Source organism: Tinamus guttatus, unplaced genomic scaffold, assembly GCF_059628265.1.
Source record: "Tinamus guttatus ecotype Peru unplaced genomic scaffold, ASM5962826v1 Tinamus_guttatus_pri_ptg000304l, whole genome shotgun sequence".
NCBI lineage: Eukaryota > Metazoa > Chordata > Aves > Tinamiformes > Tinamidae > Tinamus > Tinamus guttatus.
The window spans coordinates 239,233-253,208 of NW_028288838.1; the positions used below are offsets into that span (position 1 = coordinate 239,233).

Consider the following 13,976-nt stretch of genomic DNA (forward strand, 5'->3'; position numbering starts at 1 on the left):
GGAATATGAGCATTCCCAGTAAGCTTTTCAAAGGAGCTAGAGAAAAACGTTTGGTCTTACCAAGCTCATTCATTGCATGCCTGTGTTCTTCATCAAATGAAAGTTTCATCAACACACACACTGCAGGACAGATTTGATGATCAACTGGAGCTGGCACTGATATGGAAAGAAGTAACAATATTTCTGGGGTTCTTCAAATCCCTTGTTTCCTAAATAACAACTTCTAAAGTTCGTAATTTTTAAACTAGACCATCTAAAGTACAAATGATTCTTGCACTCAACTCCAATATCAATGACAGAGCCCACTGATTTCAGCAGTTTTATTGACATAAGGGCCCTCCCTTAAAATCAGAAGGAGCAGTTAGGCAGTCCAAAAGATTTTTTTTTCCCCACAATTCTCTTTTGAGAAAATCCTGATTTACTTAAATTGTCACTTCTCTGATAGTTAATATCAAAATATTTCTTATGTACAACATTCTAAATAAGTTTACACTATACTGAGAAAATCAGAGTGAAAATATTTAAATTACCCCTTCTCCTTAGAGGAATGCATATGTCCTGTATGAAGAGAAATCTGGGATTATTTAGATACATTTCATTATCCATTAAAATGTAAAATAGCAATGACTGTAAAATGTAGTATTAATTTGTACATTTTAAATATAAAATTCTAAAATTATGTCTGGAAATCATACCAAAGCCTTGTCATGTAAAGACTGAATTTATAAGTGGGATGTTATATCTATAACAGATACTATTTTCTAATACTAGCTCAGCTTGAATTATATACATATTTACTCAAAAACAAACCTAGCATATTTTCAACAAGAAATCAGAAACCTTTCAAACATTGACACATAGTTCACAGAACTTACTTGGGTTTTTGTCCTGATCCATGCCTTGTTCATGTGCCTCCTGCCATTCCCAGCATGTTTCACAGTACGCACGGATTTGCTCCAAAAGATGGAGCACACGGATTTCCCGTCTGCCTCGTTTATCATCAGGCTGGGAGTGAATGATGTTATGCAGGGCAGCACTGGCCCTGGCACGGGCCTCTTTACTTCCACGAGAGTTTCCTAGCAAGACAGAGTCCTTATCGTTGCCATGTAGGAGCTGGATGAGGAGGGGAAGGCAGCCAGACTGACGCATGGCTATGCAGCTGTCTTGGGAGCTAGACATGGCCAGCAAAGTGCGCGACATGTCGTCCTTGTCGTGAGTACCAAGCATTGACAACAACGAATACACCATTTCCACCTGCGGGCCAGATGATTTTGAAAATGCAGTTACTATTCTAAAATGAATAGGTTAAAATGAAGTTCTGAATGGCACATGTGAAGAGGAAAGAAAATATATTTATATAATGCTGCCAGATTTGCACCACTTGGCAATAATTAAATAAGTACTGTCAGTTCTTCATCACTTACAATGCTCAATCTTGCTTCTTGGTTAAATGACTAGAATAATTGTAACTATATTAATCATGAAGACTTCTAACTTTCCGTTGTATGAAGCACTAAAGAAACATACTGATGCATGTACTTCAGTTTGGAAATGCTATAAGATATTTTAAATGAATTTTATTTCAAAAAGAAAGTCACACTTTCAGTTAAAGGCACTCTTCATTAAAAATTATCTGATATCTGAATTTGGTATAGTTATCCTATACAAAGGATAAGATTGATTACAATAATTTTAAATTTACTGTAACTAAAAACATCTTAAATATACATGTGAAAAAAAAAATCCTTTAAAACTATTTCAATTAATCAATCATTCTTTGTTAGGATAAAAAAAACGCACATGGGCCAGATTACTTGTAGATAATACAAAATGGACTAAGCTTTCTTCAAGTTTACAGTGGTAAAAGAAGTTGAACAAACAAATGCTCATTTAATATATACAACATAAAGTACTACGCATTTGTCAAACTATATAAAATCACTAGAAACCCACCATTACACATTAAACTCAGAGCAACCAAATTTCAGTTCGGTTGAGGGGTTACCTTAGCTGCTATGTAATATGGTGGCCAATACACTCTCAGGTTTGTCTTTCCCATTGCGTTTTCTTCAATAACTTCAGATTAAGCAACGTATTTGATTCTTTTAACAAACTTTTAACAAGAACATTATGATGAACAAGATAACATTGAACACTAGCTAGATACCCAAAGCTACAAAAGCTAACAAAACCAGTAACGCCCTAACACACAGCACAACATACAGAAACTACCAATGGAATTGCCAATAGCAGTGGGTGTTTTTCCTTAGAATACACTGACTCAGCAAGAAATGAGGCTGGTGGATTCTTGGGCAAAGTTTCCTAACAGTAACTACATTTTTGCACAGGTTACCAAATCAATGAATGATTTGATTTTGCTTCTTCTGAGACAATATTTATGTCCTCAAACATGAGTTATCCAAAAAATGGACAGAGGCAGGTAGAGTAAGAAGCATATCTGTTAAAATTTTTCTAAAAATTTTTCTAAACATTGTAAATTCCTGAAACTATGGTAGAAGTAAAAATTTGTAAAATTTTATGATGACATGGAAATCCATTGGCATAAATCTTGGAACCAATTTTATGACAGCACAGCTTCCCAGTCTGGAAATCCTGATGTCCTAGGCTGGAAAAATCCAATATTGTATTGAGAGAATCCACTTGGATTCTTAAAAGAAAAGGAATTTAATCTGCTTTATGCATGCCTCTTGATAGACATTTTAAGCACCAGCTTAAAGCCACAGTAATTTAGACTCAGAAGGTAAATTTTTTCACAGAGACTAAAGCTGCAGAAGTCATCAAAATCTGGCCTCCAGACTTGTGGCACATGTATAGTACCGAACAACACATATTTTACATAGATAAAGACAGAAAAAGTGTGTGTGTGTGTATACATACATAGAGGCATCTCCTTCAGCATCTGTAAAATTAGTTCCTCTACTTAAGATATGTGCTGTTTTCCTCCTTTTCCTGCATTAATTTAACTATTTTCTTCCCCTGCAGCACCCCTAGTTAAACCTATTTATTTGCTTACATCCTTTTCCACACAGTCCTCTTCCCTGTATTCAGGACTCTCCCCTTGCCAGCACCTTCAGGAATTGCTTTTTGTAATGGAAGGTTGCAAACAGATACTCCAGCTAGTGTTACCTCCAGTTGGTGCAGGCATAGGGTGCAGGGAAGAAATTACAACACTGCTTTAAAGCCAAACGCAATTTAATACTATGTCAAGCTAACAAGCCTTGCTTCCCAGGAGACTGGGCTCAGCCTCACAATGATACGTCTGGTCGTTGATGCCAGAGGAAGCATACACTCAGTGATTCAGGAACTCAGTTGTATTAGACTTGCACTGTTTTTCCCTCTCTTTCCATGCTGCTCATATACTTTCAGTACACTCTCTATTGTCTGTTCATCTCTATTTTTCCATAATTTGGAATAAATTGCAGGTATGTAAAAGATTGTTTCAGAAGATAAAAAGTGCATCTGATTTCCACTGAAAACAGGGAAAGTGCAGCTAAGACGATTTGAGATAGCTATTAATGAAAAAAAATTACAAAAAATGACAAAGAGTGTTTATCATTAGTTTTTGCAAAAAGATTAGATTGCTGTCACATGCTGTCAAGAATACATTTGATAGAAATGATGTTTCACAGGGGAGCAGAGATGTACTGGATGTTCTCCTCAATGTCCCTTCATTTTTCTTTTTTCTAAGAACATGCAATTCTGTTTTTTTGGTTACAATAACTAATTTGTATTTTCTTTTCTCTATGAGCCAATGCCATATTATCTCAATCATTATAAAGCAAATGAGCAGATGTTTATCATTATGAATAACTTACTTTTATTTTTAGTTTATTTTTTAGCAATAGCATGTTTTGAGGATTCAGACTTTGGAAAAATATACCAAGAACTACTCAAGGACTACTCATAAAGAAACAGTTTTAGGAAGTAAAGAAAAAATGCATAATTCTTGCAATCACATTCCTTATTGTACTAATTCTGCTAATCATCAGCAACCAAAAGACAGAAAGGATTTCTGCACATATATTTTAAAAGTTGAAAAAACATTTTGAATTTTTAATTCCATAAATAGACAGAGCATTCAGCTAATATTAGTATTTCTGGCAAAAACAATGAGGTTATTGTATTAGTAGAAATGTAACATTAGCGACCTGTGGTTTGTAATCTTCGGTTACCTTGGTACCCAGGTGACTTGTCAGTCTACGGGGAACAGAGTAGCTGTTACTGGAGCTCATGACACTGGCTGCCTCGTGGTCCAGTCGAGCAGCGGAACCCTACAGATTTAAACAACAATTTGGTGTGAGACAGTCTAACCAGAACACCAACTATTGCCTGATTCAATTTCAGCATTGTGCGACAGAACTATATTTATAATAATGAACCAATAGCAAGTATTTTGGTTAAGAGAGGTAATCCCCACTACTCCCTCAACATAGTTTACATGTTATGATTAAAATAACTGGTTTTATTATCCATGTTCCTTAAATTCAATACAAGAAGAGATACATTTTTCAGTGCGAATCTGCTCTAATTGCTATTTTCACTGAGAACAAGGAGAGTTGACAATGATTTTTTTTTCTCAGTTGAAAAAAAAAGAATCACCTTCTAGTTTGAATTGTCTGTATCAAAAGCAAATTACAGTTGGGTGAATCAGGTTTTTTCAGTTCTTTTTAAATGAAGAATATCAGAGTTGTCTAAACATTCATCTGAGGAACTGAAAAATAACAGAGAGATGCAACACGGACCCTTCTTATGCAGATCCGCTCTTTCCAATCCCTATTTTATATTACTTCATTTTTCTCCTTTTATACTTCTCTGCCTTTCACTACTAAGATGACCCAGGAAAGTACATGATTGAATTCTGGAAATTCACATCTTCAATCATCAAATTTTCAGTGTTCATGTTATTACAAAACCAATTAGCTTCAGACTATTCAGTTAAAACTTTCGACACTCCACTTAATACTGATTGCTCAAAAAAATGAAAATATACTGAGCCGGTTTATCAGAAATAAATGTTATGTCCAATCCATTAAGCCTACTCTCTCTGGACTTGCACTGAAAGGGAATAATCCCCAGATGTCTCCTAGAACACAGATTCTGAGCCCTGGATCTATTAACCACCAGGAGAAAAGAATGCAAATATTTATGCATTTTTATGACACAAAGTTCTGAACTGCTTAAATCCTAAACTTAAAATTGGGAATGAATGAATGAATCCTCCAGTTACATAAGGCAATCCTTTCTTCCATGTAAGGTATCTGTTACCCTAAAACCTCTCGATTCATACACTGTAGACAGAAAATACAGCCACAATACATTAATTATTTAAATACATTATGCTTTCAACGCCGAAGCAGTGTTCAATTATTTTTCTCCCCAAACAATAAAGCTGTCATAAGAATTAAGAGTGAAAGCCTCAAGCAATTGCTCAGATATAACAGAGGAAACTGAATTCCAAATGGTGATCAAATATATTTCAACAGCAAAATTATAGGCTGTCCTTTATGTTTAATGAAATCAAATTTTCAAGCCAAACCACAATTTCTATCCTTTATGAAAAATATTCCCATATGAAATACTTTTAGAAGGACTTAAATAATTCTGCTTCCCTAAAGTAACTGAAGTATTTTACATAGGAATTCAGCTACCAAAAATATACTGTGAAGTTTTAAGAACTCAAATTACTAATGTATCTCAAACACAGTTAGAGATTTTGAAAAGAATGAATATTACTTCACTGTAAATAAATCTAAGTATTTTTAGTCAAAAAAAGAAGTCCCAAACTTGGGTAAATATCAGTTTTAAGAAATAAATAAAGGAGAATCAAATGTAGCCCTCTGAGTACTCCACTGCTAATGTATTTCACTAATAAAGGAACAACAATGAAACATTATTTAATAATTTTTATCACCCTTCAGCTCACTGCCACATTAATATTTCTGCAGAAAAATATTAATGAAAAAACTTACTGTTTGGTTCTTTTCTTCTTTAAATCACTAGATATTATCTTAAATATCAAATTCAAATTCTGAAATTTTTCTGATAATAAATCATACTCCTAACAATACTGTTCACTTAGAATAATACATACATATATAGGCAGTCACTCTTGTTACTTCCTTGCTAATATTAGGCTCCTTATTTAAACAAAATAAAACCTCTGCCCACATTATGGAATGTTTACACTTCATCCAATTAAAAAATTTATTTCTATAAATGTATGAAATTCCTCCCTTTCAGAAGAGACGATGAAAAATGTCAATCCTTTAAACATGAACAGGTACACAAACACAATAAGGTATATGCTAAATTGTAAGCACTGTATATTACAAGCATGGAGTTGTACTTAACTGTATATTTCAATAAACAAAATAATTGATTTACCTGACCAGTACCAGTAGTTGCCATGCTGATTTCTGCTGCTCCTTGACCTTCATTCTGCCTCTCTGTATCATGTGAGCCTGTATCATGCTTACTTTGAGGGGCCCTCTGTTAATATAAGAGTTTATGAAATCAAACGCAGAAATAAAGTGCATGTTAGCATTCAAAGCTCTCTCAACTCTAAATGCATCAAGGCTGTATCCGCACAAAGCCACTGAACAGTGCTTTGTATTTCACAGCCCTAGCCCCAGTAATTAACAGCGGAGGCTGAGTGCCTTAGCAAAACTGCAAGATGAAAGTGAAGCATGTCCTCGGAGGATTATAGCCCTGCAAGACAAAGGATTTGCAGGGAGACACAGCAACACCCTTCTCCACCAGCTGTGCTCACATGGCTCTCAGAAATGTAACAGAATTGGAGCAAACAACTGTCTTCTCTGCAATGTCACATGATCTGTGCATTTACTGGAGACTGAGACGAGCACGGATGAATTAAGCTCCACATTCGAGCGCAAACACTTAATGGGTGAACAGAAGGATACATACTCAGTGAGAATTCTAATGGCAAACTGTGCAGAGGTGACCAGGTTACCATAAATAAAATTTAAACAATTGATCAACCTAATCATATTATCAAACGGAGTAAAAAGATGCAGCAAGCTGACAGAGATTCAGTGTTCTATACAACCACACTGCTGTCACCACCACTCACATTAAAAAGGGAACACAAAAATGAAGAGTTACTCGCCTTACACCGTCAGCAAAACTCCCTCCCTTCTCATTCACACCAGTTTTGTGTTTACTACGTGCTATTTACAAAAGAAGCGGCTTCCCAATCTCAACCCCTTCCCCAAAAACACCAGTGCAAAAAATCTGTCAACACAATACTCAAATTAGTTTATAACTACAAAGCAATTCCTAACAGCTGCCAGGACTTACTGCCCCTGAATGCAGGTGCACGCTCCCATCAGGTACTGAACACACTGGCTTTACTGCCCCCGGAGCCCTCAGCAGGGCTGCGCTGTGAAACCCGCAGGTTCACTGCAGAGATTTTCCTGGTTTGGCTACTGGAACCACCGAGAGCGAGAAGCGCAAGTTGTCTGCTTCGTGCAGACCAGCCCAAGGGAGCTAACTGCAACACCAGAACACCCAGCCAGAACGGGGCTGCTATTTCTGATTGTTTTTCACATGCACACACCATTAAACTTTATATGTTTTTTTTTTACATACACACATTATTAAATTACATACACATATTTTAATACATATATGTATAAATATATTTACTTCTATTGTGAATATATCTCCATTGTAAAAATATCAGTATTCACCTCTGACAGACTAAGCATGTTAGTGGTTATAAAGACAGCATAACCATGACAGAGGTGCCCTGACCCTTCTTTGCATCATCTACCTCAGTTGGGACCTCTGCATGAAAATGTGTGAGTGACCAACCTCAACATCTACAGATCCAGAGTATGTGAGCGACAGCAAATGCCATTATCTCTACACGTGGCACAGCAGCTAGAGATTGGCACACAGGTCCACTGTGCTGAACAGTATCACCTACTTTAGGATGTGACCTCTGAAGAACTGTGAAGCCCTATGAACTCTGTTATTTCAGCAGACAGTTTCTTGTAACCTTATTGAAGTTTTCACTAAAGTGGCTATGAAATGGATGAATAATAAAATCTCATTTATGTAACATGTGATAACTGTAAAACTGGTACAAAATGCTAACACTGCTTTTTGAAAAGCCTGCTCTAGAACCGATGGTCTCCAAGCCATTATGTAGTATGAACTACATAGCATATCTTCTCTACTAAGCAGGGTTATATTTTTTTCTTCTAAATCTGCCCATTGAAAGCACCAGGGAGATGTAGGTAGGATAACTCTTTCTCATGATTTACCTGAAAAGGCCTTGGTAAAACTGAAATAGAGTAAATCTTAATAAAATTTCCACTTCTCTGCTTTCTGAAGAAACCTCCTTTGCAGTTGTTCATTTAAACAGCAAGAGCGTTCATTTTCAGGAGGCATTAGCTGTGTTTACTGGCCTCTGTCACTGCTGAATTCTGGAAGCATACTATGAAAGTAACTTTTAAGTTTTGGTGTAACTGACTATGCCTGCTCAGTTTTGTAGCAAAATGGTAAAAAATTGCAAGTTCCTAAAATAGGAAGACTGAAAGACAACCTCCATCTTGTTACTATACTCTAAAGGGAACAGCAGTTATCACTTGTCAATTAATACTTTCTCTCTATTTACTAGTGAAAAAAAGATAAATCTTTGGGTAATTTCTGAAGTTTGCAAGAAGAGTAGGCCTTGATCCGTGTTGCTAAGATAACTTATTAAAAATAATTTTACTGAGTGCTTTGAATAAATGAATTGGCAAAATAGTTCCTTGTGTAGTTATGTAATAATGGCTTTTCTAGGATTAAGACACGTCTACATCACAATACACATCTACTGCATTAATTTTTGTGTATTAAAAATAAAGATACATTGTTATTTTCTAAATATACCAAAAATGTTATTTTACCATAACCACATAGTAGATCCAAAAAATCTATATACATAAAAGTAATGTAAGACTGTAAAATACAAGAAGAATGCAATTGACAAAGCCAAGAAAGTTTAAGATTGAGACTATTTTCATGTAATTTAATCATAAAGGAAAAAAAAACTAGTAATTAAATACTTAATGGCACTGCTCACCATCACGGTGCATTATCATAATATTTTAGAGCTTGCTGAGCATAATCTCTGCACAAAATAAAACCTTTACCTTTTTTTTCTACAGCATCATTGTTTAATGGAAACACTTCATATATTTCTAATGACAGCTGTTATGACAGAGGGTTTGTATCACTACAGCGAATTAAAAACCCCATGGGATATACTTGCCAAGAAATTGCCTTTTTTCCCCCCCTTCCTTTTAAATACAATTTCAGATTTGTACCTGGCAGCCAACACTCCATTTTTGGGGGGTCTAACTTGAAAGTGGATTAGAATGTGCTAAAAAATGGGCTTAACTTTTTTTTTTTTCTCTGCTGCTTTATCTCCCCTAGTTATTTTCTACGGTACACTACCATATCTGGTCACATACTACAACATCTACCTTATTTAGATTCTACAGTGAGTGGCATCACCACAGGGGACAAGGAAATCAGCCGATAAGCTATGGAATTTATTACTGCTCTTATTAACTCCTTATAACCATGAAGAGGACATTCAAATTGGAACACCATATCAGGCGCGGTATAAGAATATGGTAAATGCCTCAGGTTTATATTTTTCAGTTATACAGACTTTGAAATTTGACTGCTACTACCTCTTTTCTTGCCACCAGGCAAAGTCAGTACAGAAGAGAAAGCAGTGACAAAGCAGTCAATTATTTGGGGTTGTTCAGACTAAGTTCATACCTCTTGTACAGTATTGCACATTATTGCATTTAATTCTCAACACCAGTAAAATTCTTCTCCTTAAATGATGAGTATGACATCTTGCATCACTTCTCTCCCTGCAGCTTGACCTCTGCCTAGCACTGCGTGCTCAGCCCCGCGATGAACGGACGCCTCCCGCTCCAGCACCACTCCCAAGTGCTTGCGATACCTGCTCCTCTCTGCGCGTTGCTTGTGGGTCTGCGCCCGCGCCGGGGCTGCCATGGGGGAAGACACGCAGCGTGTGGGCAGGTGGGAAGAATCTGCCAGGGAGAAACCACGTCTGCGGGAAGCCGAGAACGGCCGGGCAGTGCCCTGCTGCCGTGTCACCCCGTGTGCCCCCAGCACGGTGCTACCTGCAAAAGCTACGGGTGCCACTTCAGCCACCTCCTACCTCCTCGTGCATGGGCTGGAACGCTTCCCTAGGAGATCAGGCAGCATACGGAACACCCGCAGCAACCACCACGGGTTTTATGATGGACGGCATTTTTCTCTTGGTGTTGGGAAGGATTTTGATAGCTTTCATAATGCATTTTTTCAAAGTACATGCAAATTATTTTAAAAATAATGCTAATTACATTTGTGTGGTAACTAGCACATGCAGAGACAGTCTATGCAGAGAAAACATTAGTATGGTAAATTCTGTGCTGCCCTCTCACATTACTGAAAAATGGTATCAAATTTGATGTTGAATGAGAGAACGCAAGAAATGAAAATGAAATGTATTCCCAGGAAGGTTGTACTAGATGATCTCTAAAGGTGCCTTCCAACCTTAATAATCTTATGATTCTTATGAACATGAAATAAAAAAGAAATAATGGGCACCCTTCTCACATGATAAGAATATCATAATTTTCTCTAAAAAATGGTGCTATCAGGCAAGGAAACTTCTTGGAAAACTACTATACAGTAACATGGTACAGTAAAAGTTTATGACAAAGCATGGGTAAGAACCTGACCTTCCTGCACTATAGCTCTGAACCTCTAAGACAGAGAAGTATCCCCTCTCCTCTTATCACTGTCTTGCTCACCTTCTGTTCTGTGCCCTGGGGCCTGCCAAGGCTTACAAAAGTATAATTCAGAAGTGTATCATATTTACACAAAAGGAAGCCATAGTTTTATACTTCTGACTTCTCAGCACTAAGAGATTTTATTATTTCTAATGTGTTTTTGTTATGCACAAAAGCTAGTATGTTGTATACCATCCGAATAAAACAGAAATACCATCACAGGGAACCTCACCAACCAACCCACAGCGCTCACCAGGTGAGGTCTATACCAAATACCTTCAGGCCCGTAGCTCTGTTCACAGATATTGGCCTTAAGAGCACATCCAGTAACTGGAAGAGCCTATTATGTGAGACATCATCATCACCACCATCATAGAATGCTTAAGGTTGGAAGGGACAACACGTTATATGAGCTAACAGCTCAGTAAAGAGAATGTGAAACCTTTTTGTAAAGTGCTGACAAAGCCTACATTAATAAATAAATGCTAATGAATGCTGGAGACTTAGAATCCCAATTTCTTTTTCTAGCTGAAGAACAAAGTTGCCTCCAGACTACAGATTTCACAGTCAAGTATATTAATTCACAAAGGTTTATGGTTAACAGGGGAGCTTGCTTGTTTGAAAACAAGCTCTAAAAAGTGACCTACTGCATCTGCTCAATTACGGTAACTTGTGAAAAGAAAGGAAGATATGTAATTTTACTCAAAATTAAGCATTACAAAACTTAACTTCATAACAAAACTACAGATAAAAACTTCTAATTGCTTCTTCCTTGCATCTGCTGGATTATACCTTGCATGTGGTTGCTATATTCCTGTGTGACAGTATCTGCTTGCAAAACATAAAAGTCTGATTAGGAGACTCAAAGCCCAGAGCTATTTTCATTTAGTTCAGTTGCTTAAATGCCTAATGCAGTTGTGCAAGTCTGCTCATCAGATTCTAGCAGACTTGTACAAGCCAAATGTGGAAATTTATTACCATGAAAGCAGAAGTCGCTTCCTCCAAAAATCCAATCCCTCTTTTAGCACACTATTCTGACAGAAGTAAATGAAAAAGTTAGAAATTAAACTGAAGGAAGATGGTAAAAGGTCAGAGAGAAAATACTGTCAATTTTTATGATAATTGCATTCTCTAAAATGTTTAGTGACTTTTAAAAGCTGAAATCTATGGCACGAATCAAACAAAATCACAACTGAATTAGCTAAAGTGTCAAAACCCTAGACAACTTTAATTATAAACACTGTAATTATCAGTTTCCATTGTCTACCTCATTCCATTCCTTCCACATGCAAACACACAATTCTGGAATTACGAAATCATTTTCTTTAGGACAGTGGAAATATCTATATCACCTTAGCACTTTAAAGTTGCCCTGAACTTTCATGGTAGCTAGCTTGAATGAAGACAAACTGTAAACATTCAGGTTCAACATACAATTTACTATTAAGTCACAGGCACAAGCAATGTAGTTGAGTTTGCAAGTTAATCTGCAAGGTAGTGAATGTACCTGTGAAGGTAGTGTTTACTAATGGCAGTCACTAGCAGGAACTTTACTTAGAGGAAATACTGTCTTATACTTCTTAATATAGGCCCCAATACTTAAAACACTAAAAATTTGCAAGACTTCTATAACAAAATCTGACAGAAACTGTACTCACCGTTAAAGGATAAGCCAACCATGAAGCTCCTTATCAGAGATTCATATTTAGAAAGAAAAGTCCTAGTAATTTATATAATTTGCTAAAAGCAAGACTCAGTCTTTATGATGTATTGTACTTTGGCCTTCTTACTGGAATTACCGATATGCCAATATTGATGAAAATACAACAGTAGCACAGAGAACTCTGGTAACAAAGTAACATACTGCCACCTTTCATTCCCAAGACAGTTACACCATGCCTACATACACTGACTAAATCATGAACAGTGTCATCACTTGCTGATGCAAGTTAGATCGTCCATCAGTTTACTCATTTAAGTCTTTTTTTTTTTTTTTTTTTAAAAAAAAAAAGGACACATACCCTATCAAAGGAAGGCAAGTAATGGCTCACTAACCTCTGCTTCAGCTGCTTGTGACTGCAGGAGCTGCCGTATACGAACGATGTCCTTCTCTATCTGCTGAATCCTTGCCACTCTCACCTGAAATTAATGTATTTTCATGTTTGATTTTTATTTAAAAACTCCTTATAGTCACTACAGAATGACAATATGAAGAGTTGGTCACAAATACAGCTGTCTACAAAACAGAACTACTTCATTCTTGTGGTAATTGGAGAAATAGGAATAGAATACAGTCATGATGGTAAACAGCTTCAAAACAGAATGGGTAGTTGGGTTTTTAATATAACTGACACTAATCTGGATGTAAGATTAGATTTATACACAGTACCGGTTCAGGCATAGAAAAATGCTTCAGTAAACTCACCCACTTTTTCTTTTTCAACTGAAATTAATGTCCTGTGCAGTTTTTTATCAAATTATTTCACTCCCCTCAATGTTAAAATCCCACTTGCACTTAACAGATTTGAGAGAAATGTATATCTACAAAGTGCTTTGAAGGTATAAAATGCTGGCTGACTTTCATTATTTTCAGTGATTATGATGCTTTGATAGATCTCCCCAAGCACAGCCTCTGAATATTTTCCATCCTTAAAAATCTCTAAGAATGCAAAGGATTAGTAAAAAGAAAACTACATATTATTTTAATGGCTTTTCTGTGACTTTATAGGTATCTCTGAATTAATCTGAGTCTTTTATAGCCATTTTGCCACTCATTTCCCACTGCAATCATTTTGTGGTTAGTAATTGCAATGCAAAAGAAAAACAAACAAACAAAAACCTCAAACCCCATCAAGTTTTACAGGATACATGTACTTCATTTAAGTTATAGTTTGCACAGGACACATTTTAATTCTGTGAAAAAAATGAACACAGTAAGTGATGCATTCCTGTATCAGCTTGAGGATAAATATGCATTATTAGACTTTAAAACTGCTCAGTCCTTAATATAGCAGCATGCAAACTGAGCAATGAACTGTTAAATACAATTTTTCTTGTATAAGCCCTGTTAAAAAGAGGTGCATAGTTAAAACCAAACCAAATAAAACAAATAAAAAAAGATCTTGACCA

General features: G+C 36.3%; 1 protein-coding gene across 3 annotated transcripts in view; it reads right to left on the reverse strand.

Moving 5' to 3' along the window:
• The window catches only part of APC (APC regulator of Wnt signaling pathway), an 87,344-nt gene that overhangs the window by 12,121 nt on the left and 61,247 nt on the right, over positions 1–13,976 (reverse strand). For 2 of the 3 annotated variants that reach the window (XM_088528160.1, XM_088528158.1), the window contains exons 7-11: positions 12,903–12,986; positions 6,406–6,510; positions 4,170–4,292; positions 876–1,254; positions 61–156 (exon numbers count right to left, since the gene is read on the reverse strand). In XM_088528160.1, the coding sequence (XP_088384286.1) occupies positions 61–156; positions 876–1,254; positions 4,170–4,292; positions 6,406–6,510; positions 12,903–12,986 (787 nt within the window). The remainder of the gene's footprint in view (positions 1–60; positions 157–875; positions 1,255–4,169; positions 4,293–6,405; positions 6,511–12,902; positions 12,987–13,976) is intronic. The other variant, XM_088528161.1, reaches the window with a different exon arrangement.